Genomic DNA, 20,160 nt, shown 5'->3' on the forward strand with positions numbered 1-20,160 from the left:
ACGGCTGCACTAGAAATTCGTCCTTCAATTGCTAAATCTCTGATCCACAGATTCAGATCAACGGTTTAGGGGAGATCCACCACCAACCAACCATCCCCCCAAGAAACGCCTGGGCCAGAACGACGCCCGCCCGAGCTGGAGACTGGCGGGGGAAAGGCCACGCCCCCTGACTGCTGATAGGCTGGTTTAGATGGAGGGGCGTGGCCTTGGGCAGTCGGGGCGGGGCGAGCGCAGAAGTGGGTGTGTCCGGGGCGGGGGCGCGCAGGTCCCCGAAGGTGCGACCGTCCCGGGCCCTGGGTGCCCGGGCGCCGGTGGAGAGGTCAGGCTGGCGGGGCATCGGCCCGCGACGGCGGGTCATGGCGGCGGGCGGCAGGCTGGAGGACGTGAGTGAGGCGCCGAGCCCTGTCCCCGCCATCCCCGCTTCCTGTGCTGGGCTCAGGGGGGCGGAGACTGCGGGCTGCGAGCGACCCAGAGCCGCAGCGGCCTGGACCGGAGGGGACGCTGGGTGCGCGGGCGGGTGGTGGAGGGTGGGACACGACGACCGCGGGCCCGGGGAGCCTTTCCGGATCAAAGTCGCCGGAGGGACGCGGCCCGGTGGGCGCGAGGGTCCCTTCGGCCCGCGGCTCACGTGCACCGCGCGTCTTTGGTTCCGGAACTGGGAGCCTCACGTGACGCGCGCTGGCCTGACCGTCCTTCCTGAGAGAGGCCGGCAGGCCGGTGGCGGCTTGCAAGCCCCCGGCGAGCCCGACTCCTGTCTGTGGGTCCTGTGGGTCTTCCTGCGGTGGTGGATGGAGAGAGAGAGACCCGGGACCTGGAGTGGCTTTGGTGCGGGGCTGAACTCCAGCATCCCTCGGGGACGACCTGTAGCTCTCATCTCCCGGAAACCCAGATTGGAGGAAAAAAACAAAAACCAGTATCATGTGCTGTTTTGAATGTAGGCATGGTCGGAACAGAAAGATGTTTTAATCTTAGATAGATGCAAACTTAATTTTTTTTTGTTTTGTTTTGTTTTTCTAAAGTACGCGGTGGCCCAGTTCACCTTGTAGCCAGTGTAGAGCGATAATACAATTGCCAAAATCTTGTGTTTGAAAGTTTATTAAGACACTATGATTAAATGTTTATTTGAAATTGGATGGCAGGGGCACTTTGGGAGGAAACATGCGTTTGAAAATTCCTGCCCTTGAGAAATACAAGGCTGACATTTCGTGAGCACACTGACCCGAGCTAATAACTAAAAACACCACCATGGTCTTAGTTCTAAAGTCCGTCCAGAAAAGCAAGATTCCAGACATATCAGAGCTTAGATTCTTGTGTCCGTTGTTCCTACAGTCTTTATTTTATTTATTTTAGACTTACTGTGTAGCCCTAGCTGGCCTGGTACTCATTATGTAGCCTAACCTGGCCTCAAATTTGCCAAACTGTTTCCCGACTCGACTCACCTCTTTAGTGCTGGGATAGCGGGAGTGCCCCACCACACCTAGCTAGTTAAATTTTCTTGATGAAATAAATATGTTTCTAACAGTAACGCTAGAAAAAAAAAAAACTAGTTTTACTTTTCAGTTGAGAAAATGGAAAACTAATACATGGAAACTTAAGACTCGTGTATTAAGGCAAACCCATTTTCGAAATTTTAAGAGTGAGATTTCATGGACTGGCAATTATGGAGGAAATAAATATCTAAGAGGAAAAGTGAATGGTTTAGAAAAACATAAGCAGCGAGTATTTCTTGGTGCTGAGCTGTCATGGAGTTCTTGGAGACGTCCGTTTCAGGGGTACAGTCCTGATGTTTCCTTCAACAGACAACTGGTGATGATTATTTTGCCAACAGTTAGATAGCTGAATGACTATGGACCTGAGTAGGTTGCCTGCTTTGGGTATTTTGTAGATAACAAAGCGCACATTTAATGAGCTAAATGCATGGACTGTGTTGCAAGCCCAGACACTCAAGTGAGTCCGTGAACTAATGGCTCATTTATACAGATTCGGGTGAGTTAACACCCAGGGCTCTGTGAGGACCCAAACGAGGGCAGCTCAGGGTGTCTGCAGTGACAGGAGTCACTTTGGAGTCGACCCTGGGGTCAGCGTGCAGCCGTCAACTTACCCAGTGTCTGTCTGTCTTTCCTTCGCACTTCTCGTGGAGAGTAGGTTGGACAAACCATCTTTGACTAACCCCAGACCAGGAGAGGGAGAGGGAAAAGAGTTAAAGATATTCCCTCAGGGTTTTTGTTTTGTGTTTTACAGGCTCACACTACATAACTCAGGCTCACAGTAATCCGTCTGCTGAAGCCTCACATATGTTGGGGTTATAAACAAGCATGCGCCACCATACCTGGGTCCCAGAAAGGCTTAATGCAACATTGTCATTGGGTCCCCAAAGGAAGCAGTTACTAGGGGGAAAATGAAGAGAGAGTGTTTGGGCCAAAACAATTGGTCAGTTCTTTGGTAGTAGTAATTCACTCAGTTGTAAGTAGTGGACTGGGTTGGGCCTACTTGGTAGAGTTCTTACTTCCCTAGCTTGCACATAGCCAGAAGTCTGCACCACATAAACCAGGCATGGCAGCACACATCTGTAAGCCCAGCACTGAGGAGGTAAGGGCAAGCGCATCGTAAGTTCAAGGTCACCCTCGGCCTTAGGGAGCTATAGGGAATTCATAGAAGAAATGAAGGAATAATTTAGAGTTCTGAGGATGTAGCTCAGTGTTAGAGCACGTGCTTCATATGTGTGAGGTCCTATTTTGGAAAAAAAAAAAAAAAAAAAAAAAAAAAAACCAGACTTGTAAGAAGACAGACAAAATGGGACTAATGGTGAGTAGATTAAAACTGATTCAGAAACAACACAGAAATAGGTAGAAAGAGCAAAGAGAAAATAGAACTGCTCTAATGTTCAAAAGCTTGAAGTTGACCGCTTGTCAGGTGACGAGCTGGGAATGACCAGGAGAAGGTGAGGGTGTGTTGTGAGAGGCGGGGAGGTGGGGAGAACAGAGAGGAGTGGGGTAGCCATCGAAGGGGGTTCCTGAGAGCTCAGGGCCTCAGGAAGAGGGATGGGCATGGGGAAGGCTGGAAAGCAAGGCTCACATTGATTGCTCAGCCAGCCGAGGGCTGTACTAAGCATTGTTTATGAGGTAACTCATTGAATCTTCCTACCCAAGACTGGGCACAGATGCTCTTATTAGTGTCTTTATTATTATTATTATTATTATTATTATTATTTTGGTTTTTCGAGACAGGGTTTCTCTGTGTAGCTTTCCGCCTTTCCTGGAACTCACTTGGTAGCCCAGGCTGGCCTTGAACTCACAGAGATCCGCCTGGCTCTGCTTCCCGAGTGCTGGGATTAAAGGTGTGCGCCGCCAGCCGCCACCACCGCCCAGCCCTAATGTCTATTTTTAAGAGGAGGAAATTAAGGCTGGAACGGTTAAAAGTGCATATAGTTTTGCAAAGGGCCCGGTTCAATTCCCAACACCCACATCCCCTGCCTCACAACTTTCTCTAACTCTAGCTCCAAGAGTTCTGATGCCCTCTTCTGGCCTCATTAGGCACCCCCATGCATGTGGTATGCATACATATACATAGAAAATAAAAAATAAATCTTAAAAAAAAAAAACCAAAATGCAGAAACTGAGAAACAGAGACGTGGAGTAACTTACCCACAGCCAGTAAGCAATAGGACTGGAATTTTCTCTCAGTCTAACTTGGGGACCCTCCCAGAGCCACAGCTCTTACTACCTCTGGTCAGAGTTGGTCCCGCCTCCTTATGTCCTTACTGCTTCTCCTGATGAGCAACTGATGGCCATGAGTGAGTTGTGGAAACCTGCAAAGATAGATGTGGAGCGTACATTGATTCCTGCGACCAGTGTTTGCTGAGTGTGTCCGTAAGACAGACAAGTAAGAGGCGAGGAATTGGTAAATCCAATATGGTCTACCAGGAAAAGTGGATACATAGGAAGGCCTTGGAAAAAATAAAGAAGGGGAAAGTCATTCATGGACAGTATGACAGGGGAGTTACACATAGTGCTTTGGGAACAGAGATAGCGATGTGGCATGCTCCAGATCTCAGGTGTCTAGGAAGGCTCCCTGGTGGGAATTGCCCTATCCGAACATATAAGCATGCTTAGACATTAGCTGAGGAGCAAACTGGCAAGGTCCCATGTTCTTCAGATAGAGAAAATGCTCAAGGAAGACAGTGTTGGGAACAGAAACAACCAGAATTGTAAGCTAGCCTGTGATGCATGCTTGCTATCACAATACTCAGAGGCAAAGGCGAGAGATTCACCACAAGTTGAGTTTAAGTTAGGAAGTTCCTGGTCAGCCAGACCTACTTAGAGAGAGCCCCTCTCAAAACACAAACAAAATCATCAGATTTGTACCATAGATTGCGGCAAATAAAGTGGACGCTTCTAAGCGATTGAATACACAGGCACCATAGCAGCTTTAGATGCCCGAGTCTAAAAACTGAGCAGCACCCCAGACCTGGGTCACACTTTAGATTTCCACATGTAAATCTAGTATTGAGTTTTGACCCCAGGGCCTCACACATGTGAGCCAAGAGCTCTACCCTTGATGTATAATCACCCCTCATATTCCTTCACTCTTTAAAAATAAGTGTGTGTGTGTGTGTGTGTGTGTGTGTGTGTGTGTGTGAATTTATTGTATCTATATGAGTGTTAGACTGCATGCTTCTATGTGTGCCATGTCCATGCCAGAGAAAGTCAGGAGAAAGACCAGGTCCCCTGGAAGTCAGGATCTAGGGTTACAGATGGTTGTGAGCCACCATGTTGGTGCTGGGAACCAAACTCAGATCCTCTAGAAAAGCAACAAATGCTCTTAACTGTTGAGCCATGGCTCACTCCGGCCTTCATTATTCTTTTTGAGATAGGATCTCACTAACTGGCCAGCCTAGAACTCACTATGTAGTCCAGGCTAGCCTTCAATGGCCCTTAATCTTATGGCCTCTGCTTCCCAAGTGCTGAGATTCTGGGCAGGAGGCACTGTCCCCGTGCATACCAGTGTGCACTAAGGGTCTGAGATTGAGACGCGCCTCATTTGTATGCAGCAGAGAATGGGAAGTAATGTGACTGCAGACACAGCACCTTTAAACGTGGCTGGAATTTTTAGGTTAGCACCCAGGACTCAACTGACAGCTAGACATTTTTGTGGGGACTAATTCCTACAAACTCATGTCTCCCTAATGGTTCCACGGAGTGATGTTCCTACTGGCACTTAGAATATTTTCTGTTAAAATCAAAAGCTTGTTTTAGTCACTTTTGGAAGAAATGAGGTGGTGGATGCTGGGGACAGACCCTAGCTTCTCAGACATGCTAGGTGAACACTGACCACTGAGCTACCCTTCCCCCAGGCTCTCTTTAAAGCATTCTTAGTGAGGCCAATTTTCAGAGTATTGTAGAACACCAGGCAGTTTGATAATTGCATCTGTGACCTAGTGTGGTGGTGCATGCCTACAGTTCCAGTGGGTACAGGCAGGAGGATCAGGAGTTCGAGGCTAGCTTCAGCCACATAGTGAATTTGAGGCCAGCCTAGACTGTGCATGTATGCAATGTATGAACTGATCACATCTGCCTCTCACCCTCCCTCTGAGTTCACTCTTTCCCCTCAGTGGTCCCCTAACCACCTTTGTGTTCCCCTCCTCCTCGTCTCCTCCTCCTCCTCTTCTTTTATATAACCCACAGAGCCTTAATTAGTTAGTGCTGTCTGCCTGTGCATGGGTGTGAGAACATCTGCTTGAGCATGGTCAGTCTACCAGCAGCCATCCTCCTGAACAAAAATGACTTTCCCTCTCTCCCCGAGCCGAGCTCTTTGGCTCGGGTGAGGCTTCCCAATTGTGTATTTTGAAGGCTTAATGAAATAGGTTGAAGCCAGACACCATGGCATATACTTATAATCTCAGTACATGAAGTGTGGGGACTAGAGGATTGCTTTAGCACAGGAATTTGAGACCAGCCTGAGCAAAATAGGGAGACCTTGTTGCAGTTAAAAAAAAAAAAAAAGGTTGCTTAAATTATACCATGTATTACTTTGTTCTGAAGTTATAGAAGTTAATGAAATAGTTGGGCATGGTGGTGTACATTTTTAATTCTGGTACTCTGGAGGCAGAGACACATGGATCTCTGTGTTTCAGGCTAGCCTGGTCTATATAGTGAGTTCTAGGACATTGAGGGCTATGTAGAAAGAGACCCTGTCTCAAAAAAAAAAAAAAAAAAAAAAAAGTTCTTTCATGGCTTCCAAAGCCAGTCTGGCCCACACAGTGAGTTCAAAGTCAGCACGGGGTGTATAGTGAGTGTAAGACCTTGTCTCAAGCCTCACAACTTTAATCCCTATGCTCGGGAGGCAGATGAACCTCTGTGAAAGACTTTTAATAAAAGTTTTGCCAGCTGGACCATGGTGGTTGCACACCTTTAATCCCAACACTCTGGAGGCAGAGCTCTGTGAGTTCGAGGCCATCTTGGTCTACAGAATGATATGGACAGCCAGGGATACACAGAGAAACCAAATAAATAAGTTAAAATTTTCAACAGCTCATGTGGCATCACCTAAAGGGTGGTGATTTTTCAAAGTCCACTTTAGGTGGGGTTGTTCTGCCTCTGATGTGTGCAGTGTTGTGTGTGTGTGTGTGTGTGTGTGTGTGTGTGTGTGTGTGTGTGGTGTTAGGCATTGGAGACAGGAGCTCATTCGTGTGGAGGAAGCTCTCTACCACTAATCTACACCCCAGGCCCTTGGGGTTGTTTGTTTGTTTGTTTTCTGTTTGTTTTTGCAGGGAACCAAAGCCAGGGTGTCACATATGCTGGACGAGCACTCTACTTCTGAGCTGTCTCCCCAGCTCATTTTGTCTTTGTAGAAAAAGCATTGTGCTTAGTATCCCAGGCTGGTACTTGGTCCTGGGTTACTCTGTCTTAGCCTCCCAAGTACTGAGGTCATAGTTGTGTGCCACAAACAACACAAAAATCATACAAAGTAGTTTTAAAAGTTCCAGGTGTGTCGGCTCATGCCTGGAATCCCGGCACTCAGGAGGCAGAGGCAGGTGGATCCCTGTGAGTTCAAGGCCAGCCTGGTCTACAGAGCAAGTTCCAGGATAGCCAGGGCTACATAGAGAAACCTTGTCTTGAAAAACCTAAAGAAAGAACAGAAAGAGAAACATGACCCAGAAGTCTTGCTGTAACTTGTGTGTTTTTGCCTCACAGGGTTCCTTGGAGATCCTTCAAAGTATGGATGATGACCCGCTTCTGGACACCCAGCCTCTCCCACACCACTCCTTACATGCTCACTTTAGACCCAGATTCCACCCTCTTCCTACCGTCATCATAGCGAATCTGCTGTTGTTTATACATGTGAGTTCAGTGCTACATGTGAGTTCAGTGCAGCGCTGCTCTTTCTAAAAGCGCACCAGCGTGGAGGTGGCGAGATGGCCCAGTCATAAGATGCTTGAGGAGCTGGGTCCCCCCTCCAACGGGAGGACTACACTCCCAACAATGGGGAGGTGGACACAGGAGGAACCCTGGGACTCTGGCAAGCCTCATCTAATAGGAGGTGAGCCCCAGATCCTCCTGAGAGACTCCATTTCCAAAACCCAACAACAAGGCAGATGTCTCCCAAAGAACAACACCTGCATTGTCCTCTGACCCCCCCAGGTGCATACACGCGTGTGCACACACAGAGGGTGTAAGCTCTTTGGGGGGTTATTTGGGATATATCTATCAACTTTTAAACTGCATATATATATAGTTGTTGTTTTGTTTTTTTGAGATAGGGTTTCTCTGTGCAGCTTTGGTGCCTGTCCTGGATCTCACTCTCTAGATCAGGCTGGCCTCAGACTCACAGAGATCTACCTGGCTGGGATATATGTATTGTACAAATTTTTGTGCCCATACTTCAAAGAATGTATTGTAGAGATGTTTGTAAGGACATTGCTAGTGGCAATGTGATTGTCATACTAAGAAATCACAAAGTACCCGGTATTCTGAGGACGACTGTTTTTCCTCCTGCATTCCGGACTAGCTGGTCCATGAATAGAAACACTGCCTCCAAACAGGGTAGAAGGAGAGAATCCACTCTGGAAAAATTGACCTCTGATGTCCATATTCATGCCGTAGCAAAGTGCACGCACACATGCACAATAAATTCACAAAGCCAGGCTTAGTGATACATGCCTATAATTCCAGCACTTGGAAGGCAGAGGCAAGCAGTCTCTGTGAGTTTAAGGCCAGCCTGAGCTACAAATCAAGTTCAGGCCAGTCAGGGCTGTATAGTGAGACCCTGTCTCAAAAAAACTCAAAACATGCCTGTAATGTTGATGATTAGCAGGCAGAGGCAGGAAGATCAAAGTTAGAAGTCAGTCTGGACTGCATACTAAGACCTTAGCCTTTTGATAAATTCATATGTGAATTCGTTCATTAGCATATATGCAGATCCATGTTAATTTTTAATTTATTATCTATTTAATTTTAATAGTCTGTCATTCCTTTTCTAAGTTCCCCATTCATCAGACTTCACTAGAAGGTGGACTGTGCCCCAAGAGACCTGCTCTGGAGGACAGGACGGTACATTCTAGAAAACTCTGAGTTCTGCTGACTGCTGACCCATCTCTCATGTCACAGCCGAGACTCACTGCTGCACAGCTTTCTCGTTTGACTATGTTATGGGCCTCTGTCCAAATCAGTAGAGGCTAGCTTATGGGCCAGTGGGTGATAATGCCTTCAAGTATTTGACATGCACATGGAATGCTTTTTTTCCCCTTTTTTTAAAGTCAAGGTTTCAACTTGTAGAATTCAGAGATCTTCTGCATATAATTTTATTAGTTCTTAAAATTGTTTTAATTTTAATTATGTGGGGAGGGGGAGTGCAGATGTCCTTGGAGGCTAGAAGAGAGTGTCTGATCCTCCGGGGCTTGACGTGGGTGCTGGGGACCGAACCCTTGAGGTCCTCTGCCGGAGCTGTTTGAACTCTTAGCTGCTGAGCCATCTCTCCAGTGCTTATTAATTGCTTCTGAGATAACCAACTCCTTTTATACCTCTTTTTTTTTTTTTTCAATAAAAGAGAAAGGCATAAAAGTTCAACATTCAGTGATCATCTCCTTAAATGGGATTTAGGGCGATTTTTATTTTCTTATTTGTGATTTTGTCCGTGTTCTAGATTTCTTGCATTTTTCTCTTTCAAAATGGGTATGGGATCTCCCTGTATAGCCCAGGCTGACCTCGAATTCTCCAGCCTCCTGAGTATTCAGATGACAGACATATCATCTGTCCACAGCTCCCACAGTTCTTCAGAATGCCTTTGGTAAAAAGCTTTTACAGTCACTTGTCAGAGTAGGGTAGCCTAAGTCATACAGTCTTTTAGGAAATGGTGGTTCCTGTTTCCTAAACCCATATATTTATGCTGATTTTTTATTACACTGATGTGTGAGAGTGCATGTTCACTCGTATGTGCATGCAGGTACATGTGCCACAGCACACGCTGAAGTCAGGACAGCTTACAGGAATCAGTTCTCTCCTTCCACCTTGTAGATCCTGGAGTCATACTCAGGTTGCCAGTCTTGGTGACAGGTCCCTTGGCCCACTGAGTCATCTCACTGGTCCTGACCGCAACCTACATATTGACTGTGAATCCTACTGCTTTTCTTTCCCCAGGTTGTGTTTGTTACTTTGGCGTTTTTAACAGGCGTGCTGTGTTCGTACCCTAATCCGAATGAAGACAAGTGCCCAGAAAACTACACCAGCCCACTGAAAGTTCAGACAGTCGTCATCCTTGGGAAAGTTAGCCTATGGATTCTGCATGTGCTTCTTGACCGCTACATCCACTATCACCACAGCAAAGTCAGAAGCCGCGGCTATTCCCAGATCTACCGGTCTACGAGGCGTCTCAAAACACTCCCCCTCATGGTCCACTCTTCTGGTAAGCCTTGCGTCTCAGCTGCTCTGGAACTTGAGTCCCAAAGGTGATAAAAGGACATGTGGAATTAGACTTTATTGATTTTATATTCAAATATAGTCTCTTTTTGAGAGTGATACATATTGTAGCCACTATCCTGAATTTCTCTTTTGGTGGGAAGAAGGATTGAACCCAAAACTTTGGGCATGCTGTACAAGCACTCTCCGACTGAGCTGTGTCCCACCCGCCTCTTGAAGCTTTTCTTCCAGTCTGTGCTGTTTTGATTTAGGATCTCACCGTGTCTTGTAGGCTGGCACTCCTGGAACTCTCTTTTCGATCAGGCTAGCCTCCAACTAGTGGCAATCCTCCTGTCTCTGCCTCCCGAGTCAGTGCTAGAATTACAAATTTTGTGTCGCCATGCTGGGCAGATGGCCTTAATTTTCATTTGAAATTTCTGTTTGCTGTGGATGTGATATGAGTGCATCCCTTTTCCAAATGTAGAATTTTCCACCTTTTTGGTACCAGCCTGCTGACTTGATCCAGGAGGAAGGATGCTGCCTGCTGCTGTTGATATTTCCGAGGATTAGAAAAGGTCTCTGCATTTACAAGGTGGAGGCAGGAAGCCCCGGAGTTCAAGGCCAGCCTGGGCTACATGAGAGACCTTATCTTAAACAAACAAACACCTCACCTCATAAAAGGATTTTTAAAATGAAGTTCAGTGATTTTTGTGCTATAGGAAATAATGATAACAATTTGCTAGGAAATAGACAAACAAGCTATATTATTCAAAACAGAAAACTCAAAAACAGCTATGTCTTAAGCCCGGCCTCACCAGGCCTAGGCCTGCCACCTGGGAGACCGAGCAGGAGAATCATGGTATAAGGCTTGCTTGGCTACGGGGTGTGTGAAGGTTACCCCGGGGAACTTAGTGTCGAGGAGCAGCAATTCCAGTGCTTCTGGAAGAAGAGAGTGGAAGAGAGGTGTCACCAGGGGACCAGAGCGGGCACAGCTCCCGAAAGGCCTCCGTCCTGGGTCCAGTTTGCATTCCTGTTTTATACTCTAAAACGACAAGGCGATTTTCCAGAGGCGTACGTGGCAGTCAGCAGGTTGTTAAAGACAGCAAGCCATGGTTTCAGCTGTTTCTCCCGGTCGTCATGTCCCAGGTAGCACGGGAAGTTGTGCTTGGCTTATAGGCAGGACAAGCAGTGCTCTAAATAAGTCCTGAATAAACCAGTGAGTCAATATCTAATGACCGGTCTTTTCTACCTTATTCTACTTCATTAGTGTCTTAGGGTTCTGTTGCTGTGAAGAGACACCATGACCATGGCAACTCCTATAAAGGAAAACATTTTATTGGGGCTGGCTTACAGGTCAGAGGTTTAGCCCATTGTCATCATGGAGGGAAGCGTGGCAGCTCACAGGCAGACATGGTGCTGGAGAAGGAGCCTAGAGTTCTACATCCGGATTGGCAGGTAGCAGGAAGAGAGAGATACATTGGGTCTGGCTTGAGCATCTGAAACCTCAAAGCCCATCCCCAGTGACACATTCCTCCAACAAGACCACACCTACTCCAACAAGCTCACACCTCCTAATAGTGCCGCTCCCTGTGAGCCTATGGGGGCTATTTTCATTCAAACCATCACAATTAGTAAGACCCTACCATAAAACAAAACATAAAAATCGGATTCAGAATACACTTGTGATGATGTACTTGCTTATCTTGCACAAGGCTCTAGGTTGAATCCCTGGCACCCACACATGCAGGAGACAGACAAGGGAAGTCTCATGGGTCCTGACTCAAGGCGTGATCAGTAGCAGCACACATGGTCTGGCCTGCTTCTCTCTATTGTTGTGGGGTTTTCAGAGGTTTAATAGAATTAAGTTGAACTGAACTAGGGAGTTTTGACTCTGTCAAATTTTGACCTTCTTAGAAAAACCTGCTCAGTTCTACAGAATTGAAGTTTTCTTCTGTATTCTATCAGTGTATTACCCTAAGCAGTGGTTCTCAACCTTCCTAATGCTGTGACCCTTTAGTGGTTCCTCATGTGATGACCCCCAATTATAGAATTATTTTTGTTGCTGCTTCTTAACTGTAATTTTGTTACTGTTCTGAATCACAGTGCAAATGTTTTTGGAGATAAAGGTTTGCCGAAGGGGTCTTGACCCACAGGTCGAGAACTGTTGTGAAGGGTAACCTACGAGCTCATCCACTCACCAGGGGTCTTAGTGGAGGTTCAAGGAATACACTTCAGCAGAGAAAGAACACCGTAAAGTGGGTCACCTTGACTGAGCCTCAGTGAGTGGGTAGAGGTCATTGCTTCCGGACTCTCCTGGGGTTCCAATGGATGTATACCTACCATGTGACCACAAGGTGTCACCATAACACAAAAATAAATCAGGACTTTTTTAACCACGTTACCTACCTTATATGGGACAAGAGTAAAGAATACTCTCAAGTAATGATCTAGAAATAACTGTTTGTTTCAAAATTCGAAAATAATAGTTTTGGAATTCATGAAGAAATTATTTGGTCTTTACCTTCTTAAAATCTGACTTTCAGCTAGGTATGATGCAACCTAAGCCCTCAGGAGGCTGAGGCAGGAGAAGGATCAATGAATCAAGGACAGCCTACACAATATTGAGATCCTATCTCAATAAATATTTTTTTTACATGTGCAGAGGAACCAAAAGAAGTCAGTTTAATATTTGTATAAAGCCAAGAAATAATTCCTTAGTTTTAAAACAAGGTCAGATTGTAGTGAGTCTTTCTCTGTCCCACCAGCCAGCTCCCAAATCATGACACAGAGACTTATTATTAATTATGAAAGCTTGGCCAATAGCTTAGGCTTGTTTCTGACTAGCTCTTAAAACTTAAATTAACCCATATCTTTGAATCTGTGTTCTTTTTTGTGGCTCGGTGTAATGCCCATGCTGCTTGGTCTGCATCCCTCCCGACCCCCCTTTCTTCCCAGTGTCCTCTGTGCCTGGAGATCCTGCCTAGCTATTTAGAGTTCAGCTTTTTATTAAAGCAATCAGTGTACAAAAGGATTAAACATCACATTCTTTGGGTGTTGTTTCCCGCCCCCCTTTGTTTTTGTTTTTGGTGTTAGGAGCCAAACCCAAGGCTTCAAACTTCCCCAGCAAACATCTTACCACGGAGCTAAATCTTCAAGTCCTTGAGTTTTGGAGATGAGGTCTCATGTAGTCCAGGATGGTCTCAAACTCGCTATGTAGGCTTCGTCCTCCTGCGTCTACCTTTTGAATTCCAGGGTTACAAGCTGGTCCTTGATTTTATGTGGTTCTGAGGACTGAACCCAGGTTGTCATCCATGCTGGGCAAGCATTTTACAGGTCAAACTATTGCCCTCCAGATTATTTATTTATTTATTTATTTTAAGAATTTAAATTTCTAACCTCTTGAGCTTCCCCAACTGGGGCCAGTGGGACAGAAGTTCCAACCCTCTAATTGCTGGTCCTTTTGGTGACTGGACCCATGCTTAGGCTACGTAGAGCCCACCCTTATTAGCATAAATGCTGTCTTGACCTTAAGGGTTTGTTATAGATAACAGCACAGTTCATTCTTTCATTTAGGAAATCACTTAAGGAAGTGGGATACATAAGTAAACAAACAAACAGGTTATGGACAGCAAACCAAAAGGAACTTGGAGACCAGCGTCCCATCTCTGCCTGTCTCCTTCCTTCCTCAGGCAACACGGCACTGCTCCTCCTCCTCTGCGTACAGCATTCCTTCCCTGAGCCCGGCAGGCTGTACCTGGAGCTGATGCTGGCCGTCCTGGCCCTGGAGCTGATCTGCTCCCTGAGCTGTCTGCTGCTGTATGCAGGTGAGAGCGGGAGCCGTTGTCCTGGGACCCTGCCTGCCTCTGTCCTGCGCACTGGGAGCATAACCTGTCCCTTTAGTGAGAAGCCTCCCCGTCAGCCGGGGACTCCCTTAGCACCCCTGTCTCTCACTTCTGACCACTTCCGGTCTTCTCTCCTTTCACACTAACAGAAGAGACAACCACTACCCGTGAGTCAGTTTTCTACGTTTGTGTCTTCCATAGATGGGGGAACCTTTGAGTCATGTCACGTGTCTCACAACTGCCAGTGACTCCACTCCAGGGGATCCAGTGCCTCTGGCTTCGTGAAAGCACTGGTGCATACCCTTAGACACACAGTTTACGATTTTTAAATAAGAAAGAATGTTCAGCTAACTAAAGTGAAGCTTTTTGGGAAACAAATCAACAAATGTGTTTCCTATAAGGTAGTGGTTCTCAGCTTTCCCAGTGCTGTGACCCTAATACAATTCCTCACATTGTGGTGACCACAATCATAAACTTACTTTCCTTGCTACTTCATAGCTATAATTTTGATACTGTTATGAATTATGAATATCTAATATGTGACCTCTGTGGAAGGGTCATTCAACCTCCAGGGGAGTCATGACCCACAGTTTGAGAACTGCTGTAACACAACCAGAATGACCCTGGATTTATAGCCAGCCCCCTGCCTTTGCCTTCCAAGCTCTGGGATTATAACCAAGTCAGCAAGCTAGGCCCTGCATGTAAATTTGGCATCTAAATTAAAAACAAAGGCCAGGCCAAGCACACATTTAATCCCAATATTTGCAGGGCAGACCCACATGAGTCTCTTCTGAGTTTCAGGCCATCCTTGTCTACATAGTGAGACTCTGTCTCAAGAAAAAAAATGAGTACTCACTTCATGATGTGGTCTTGAAAATGGAATGAGGTCATCCTCTAGGACACTCAAGCTGTGTTCATGTGTTGTAAATGTTATTGCTATTATTGTTACTAATGATAATCTCGACATTCCCTGTAACTAGTCCTTGCTTAGTTGACTGAAATGTTGTAAGTATGGTTGATAAACAATTGTATTCAGACTGTTTACTCATTATGAAATCTCTTATTATCTATGCAAAAAGAGTAACCAATTAGTATCTCTTGAATAAATGAACATAGGAATTTCTTCAGAAATAGGTAATCTGATTAGAAACGGTTTTATTGTTTCAGTGAAAGTTAGGAGATTCAATAGAGCCAAGCCACAGCCTGACGTACTTGAAGAAGAAAAAATCTCTGCTTACCCCAGCAGTGCCGCCCCCGAGACCGGCTTCAGGTAAGGCGTGAACAGGCAGTGAGAAGTCAGAACGAATTAACTTTTTCCCTTCAGTTACCTGATGGTGCGAACCTCCGATTCTGTCTGCTGGGGCTGCCTCCTAGGAGGCAGGGTGGATCCCTAGCCAGGCAATTTAGCAAAGTCTTGACCCAAAATAATTTTTTTTTTAAAGATTTATTTATTTATTATGTATACAGCATGTATGACTACAGGCCAGAGAGGGCGCTAGATCCCATTACAGATGGTTGTGAGCCACCATGTGGTTGCTGGGAATTGAACTCAGGACCTCTGGAAGAGCAGTCAGTGCTCTTAACCTCTGAGCCATCTCTCCAGCCCCCAAAATAATTCTTTAGTCAGTTTTTAATAAAGGCTAAGAATGTAGTCAGAGGCCCTGTGCATGAGTCTCAGGGTTCATCCCTAGTCTGTCTCTGTCTCTCTCTGTCTCATACACACACACACACACACACACACACACACACACACACACACACACGCCTAGGAGACTGAGGTGGGAGGACCCTAAGTTGGAGGCCAGCAGACAGAATTTTATCTCAGGCCAGGTGGTGGTGCATGCCTTTAATCCCAGCACTCTGTGAGTTTGAGGCCAGCCTTGTCTACAGAGTGAGTTCCAGGAAAGGCACCAAAGCTACACAGAGAAACTCTGTCTCAAAAAACAAAAAACAAAACAAACAAACAAACAAACAAAAAAACAAACAAACAAAAAAAAAGACTTTTATCTCAGAAAAGTAAGCATTTTCTTCCCATATAACTTTCCTCTGTACTGTAATGGATGCAGTCATACCGCTTTTTGGTTTTTTTGGAAACAGATCTCACTATGTAGTCCTGGCTGGCCTTGAATTCACAGACAGCCACCTTCCTGTACCCATTAGGATCAGAGGCATGCACCACAACTCTAGATCTATCATGTTTTTAAAGAGCCTTCATTACTGAATAATCAGATTGTTTATAATTGTTTCTGTTATAAATAATATTCATTCAAGAACAAAATTCTTATAAATTTTAAAATGAGCAAGTATTACTCCTAGGAAAATAGAAGTTTGTATATGAAATATAATAAATAGCTTAGCTGTGAAAACTAATTTGTATCATGATAATGTAGATTCTGAATATGAATTTAACATAAAATTGTCATGTCATTCACTGGATTGAGAGGATAGACACGTGTGATGTGAATATGGAGTTGGGGAAAGTAGGAGCTAAACCCTGATGTTTGTTTGTTTGTCTGGGGTTTGGGGCCGGGTCTTGCTATGAGTTTGAGGCTAGACTCTTGCTTGTGATGTTGCTGTGTAGCCCAGAGTAGACACTAGACTCTTGCTTGCTGTGTTGCTCTGTAGCCCAGGGTAGACTCAGACTCTTGACTCTTCCCTTGGCTTCCTTAGTGCTGGAACTCACTATGTAGACCAGGCTAGCCTCCAACTCACAGAATCCACCTGCCTCTTGCTTTGTTTTATGTAGTTCAGGGTGTGAGTTCCACAATAGCCAGAGTTACTTAAGAGAGAGACCCTGTATTTGAGTGTGTGTGTGTGTATGTGTGTGTGTGTGTGTGTGTGTGTGTGTGTAGGCAGAGCTTTCCTGTCCTGACTGCCTACTCCCAAATAACCAGCAGCCACTTCCCAAATAACTGACTTGGAGACTTAATATTAGTTGTAAATGCTTGGCTGATAGCTCAGGCTTGTTACTAGCTAACTCTTACACTTAAATTAACCTATATTTTTTATCTATGCTCTGTCACATGGCTCATGGCTTGTTACCTTATTTTCTACATGGCCTGCTTCCTCAGCGGGTGGCTGGCTGGCTGGCGTCTCTCTGACTCCGCCCTTCTTCTTCCCATCATTCTCCTAGTTTGGTTGTCCCACCTGTAATTCCGTCCTGGTTACAGGTCAATCAGCTTTTTATTAAATCAATCCGAGAAACAAATCTTCACAGTGTAAAAGGGATTATTTGTATACTGTGTATATATACATGTGTATGCATGTGTATGTATATGTGTATGTATCTGTATATATGTATCTGTGCATGTATGTATGTGTGTGTGTATGTATGTATTATGTATGTATGTATGTATGTATGTATGCCTGATGTATTCTTTTATAGAGTGGCTTACAGGCTGTGGTCTACGTAGGCCAGCAATGGCTGTCTCTGGACACAAAGGTCAAGGGTCTGGTAGTTGTTCAGCCTACGGGACTGGCTGTCTCAGCAGTCCTAATTTGGCTCTGGAGTCCCAGGGGAGTGCTGGAGAGCTGCCAGTTTTCAGTCCACACTGGGACCCTGAGGAAGTCAGTTCCAGCACCAAGAAGGAGGGGCTCCAGAGCAGGACAGGTGGACTTGCCAGTGAGAGTGAGGACACAAGCAGAAAGCAGAACTTCCTCGTCCATGACCTTTCTGAGCACAGCCATCAGGAGGGGTGGCCCAGATTTGCAGGGTCTTCACCTCAAATGATCTCACCAAGAAGAATCCCTCCCAGGAGTGCCTAGGGCCTTGAGTTTTACTTAATCCCAGATGAAGTCAAGTTAGCAACCAACATTAGCCATCATAGGCATCCCTATCAAATTAGGAGGATACTGCTTTTCGGGGCTGTGGGGTGTTGAGACAGGCTCTCACTGTCTATCCCTGGCTGTCCTGGAAGTTGCTAGGTAGACCAGGCTGGCCTCGAACTCATAGGGATCTGCCTGCCTCTGTTTCCTGAGTGCTGGGATGAAAGGCATGCACCACATGTTGACTTTACATATTTTTAAAATTATTTTTATTTTTCTTTCCTTATTTATTTTTGGTTTTTCAAGACAGTGTTTCTCTGTGTAACACTGGCTGTCCTGGATCTCAGAGATCCAACTGCTTCAGAATACTGGGATTAAAGGCTGGGCCACCATCACCTGGCTCACTTGTTGACTTTAAATTGTAAAACCTTTTTTTTTTCTTTTTTCTTTTTTTTCAGGACAGTGTTTCTCTGTGTATCCCTCGCTGTCCTGGAACTCAATCTGTAGACCATTGTGGCTTCAAACTCACAGATATCCATCTGCCTCTGCCTCCCAAGTGCTGTGATTAAAAGGATGTGAAACTACCACCCAGTTTAAATTTAAATTATAAAAATTTTAGCAACTTTTCTGGGAAAAAAAAAAAAAGCCTAAAAAATAAGTAAAAGTAAAGGCAATATGAACAAAACAGATTGATTTCCAGAGTGGAAGACACTAAGTCCGTTCATGAAAGACTGATTTTGGAATATCCCTGGTGCATAAAACCCAAGGGAAAATACTGGGCACAATGTGCCTTACTGAATACCACTGAGGACTCATTTGAAATGATACCAAAGAATGTTGGTGAATTTGTGTAACCTGTTTATGTCTTGACTTCTGCAGGACTAGGTCACACCTAGAAGAAATTGTTGAAAAGCAAGGAGACATAATAGCATATCTGAAACGACACAATGCCCTCCTGAGTAAGCGGTTGCTGGAACTGGCCTCTCAGCCAGCTAGAACATGAGGGGCTCCTGGGCATGACAGCTGAGGAGTCCACGTCACTTCAGACCACCCGGCTGCCACGGACGGGACCTGCAGTCTTTGCCGAAGTCTCAGTGTGTGCTGGGAACGTGAGCCCCTGGGTGGTTAAAGCAGTCTGGAAAACTTGAGAATGTTTTGCATAGTTTGAAGTAATTTAACTTCTTGACTTTTCTGGAATCCAAGCTATAGTTGAAGAACCCTGGAATAATATGGCTGTTTGTAAAGCAAGTGTGACACGACAATCTGCTGTAAACGTGGTTTCAAAACCAGCGAGATCTTGCCACAATTAAGCTGCTGAGAGAAGGCATTATTTCCTGTGGTTGATGTTTGCTTCTGAAGAGGCCCCCATGGATTTTATATGTGTGTGGGCATCTTGGACAAGAGAAAAGTCAAATAACTGGGTTTTTGTTTGCTTGCTCATTTTCAGGTGCTGGGGATCAAACCCAGATGCCTCACACATAATAAGCAAACGCTCTGCCACTAAGTCAGCTTTTACAAAGAATTTCCTTCAGCCAGTCGTGGTGACTCACACCTGTAATCCCAGCACCTGAAGAGCTGAGGCAGGGGCATCACCACTAGCTTGAGGTCGGTCCATTGCCCAGTCCATAGAATGAGACTTTGCTCCAAAAGCACAAAACAGTTTCCTCCTTATAGGACCCATCTCACAGGACATACGCTGTGCCAGTTCTGCAGTGTGCTGTCGAGAAATAGAATGCCAAGAACTCCTGGGGCAATGGGAGCCCAAGTGGTTATGTGGTGACGCCTGTAACATGGTGAGACCTTCCATGGGTCAGAGTTGAGAGACTCGGGAAATAATCTGCTTTCACTTGAGTTTGCCCTTCCTCAAGGAGTTGCCGTGTATCTCTCTCTTACACTGTGATTTAACCAGTCGTTTAATTAGCTGAGCTTGGTGGCTCAGACCTGTCATCCTACTCCTCGAGAGCAGACATAGGAAGGTCAAGACTGACCAGGTCCACAGAATGAGTTTCAGGCCAGCCGGGGCTGCAAAGAGATCCCGTCCCCGTAAATAAATAAATAAATAAATAAATAAATAAATAAATAAATAAATAAATAAATAAAATAAAGATGTGTTACAGTAGAGGAATAAGACTGTCTGTGGGTTAAAATTTGACCAAATGGTGCTGTTTAAATGGCTCCGTAGGAAAAGTACTAGTTATACAAGCCTGGTGACCTGAGTTTTGGTCCCAGGAACTGTTGGTGGAGGAGAAGCCAACTCCTGAAAGTTGTCCTCTAGCCTTTAAACTCTCGACAAGATGCTCTTGTGTGTGCACCGACACACGTCACATGCACACCACACAAATACACACAATACTACAGTTTTTCATTGTCCAAATAGGAAAAAGATTCTTGTTGGTCTTGGATTATAGTTCAGAATTGTGATGGGATTCAAATGTCAAGTTGATTTCTCTCTAGGTATTATTAAACAGATTAATTCCTGCAATGAAAATGAAGTGTTTTCATGTGGCAATACTTCTCCTAGAGCTCCTTTTGATCAATTGGTACCTTTGTTTTTGGTTTTTGAGATAGGACCTCATGTCACTAGGGCTGGCCTTGGAATCTCTTGCTTCCATCTCCCAGTTGGTGAGATCATGAGTGTCAGGTCTCTCTGCCTAAAATTA

General features: G+C 45.4%; 1 protein-coding gene across 1 annotated transcript; it reads left to right on the forward strand.

Annotated features, from left to right (window-relative positions):
• Nucleotides 1-241: 241 nt before the first annotated feature.
• Nucleotides 242-20,005, forward strand: Tmem192 (transmembrane protein 192). Its single transcript, XM_028856306.1, has 6 exons — nucleotides 242-383; nucleotides 7,194-7,340; nucleotides 9,636-9,900; nucleotides 13,583-13,717; nucleotides 14,903-15,005; nucleotides 18,380-20,005. The coding sequence occupies exons 1-6, from the start codon at nucleotides 357-359 to the stop codon at nucleotides 18,501-18,503; spliced, it is 801 nt and encodes a 266-aa protein (XP_028712139.1). The 5' UTR covers nucleotides 242-356; the 3' UTR covers nucleotides 18,504-20,005.
• The last annotated feature ends 155 nt before the right edge of the window (nucleotides 20,006-20,160 follow it).

This window comes from Peromyscus leucopus, chromosome 17 (genome assembly GCF_004664715.2).
Source record: "Peromyscus leucopus breed LL Stock chromosome 17, UCI_PerLeu_2.1, whole genome shotgun sequence".
Lineage (NCBI taxonomy): Eukaryota > Metazoa > Chordata > Mammalia > Rodentia > Cricetidae > Peromyscus > Peromyscus leucopus.

Bases quoted from the DNA above. Each gene is read 5' to 3' on its own strand.
- Tmem192 (XM_028856306.1), top strand. From the start codon at position 357: ATGGCGGCGGGCGGCAGGCTGGAGGAC. The intron at 7,341-9,635 runs GTGAGTTCAGTG...TTCTTTCCCCAG, and splicing joins ATCTGCTGTTGTTTATACAT to GTTGTGTTTGTTACTTTGGC. The intron at 13,718-14,902 runs GTGAGAGCGGGA...TTATTGTTTCAG, and splicing joins CTGTCTGCTGCTGTATGCAG to TGAAAGTTAGGAGATTCAAT.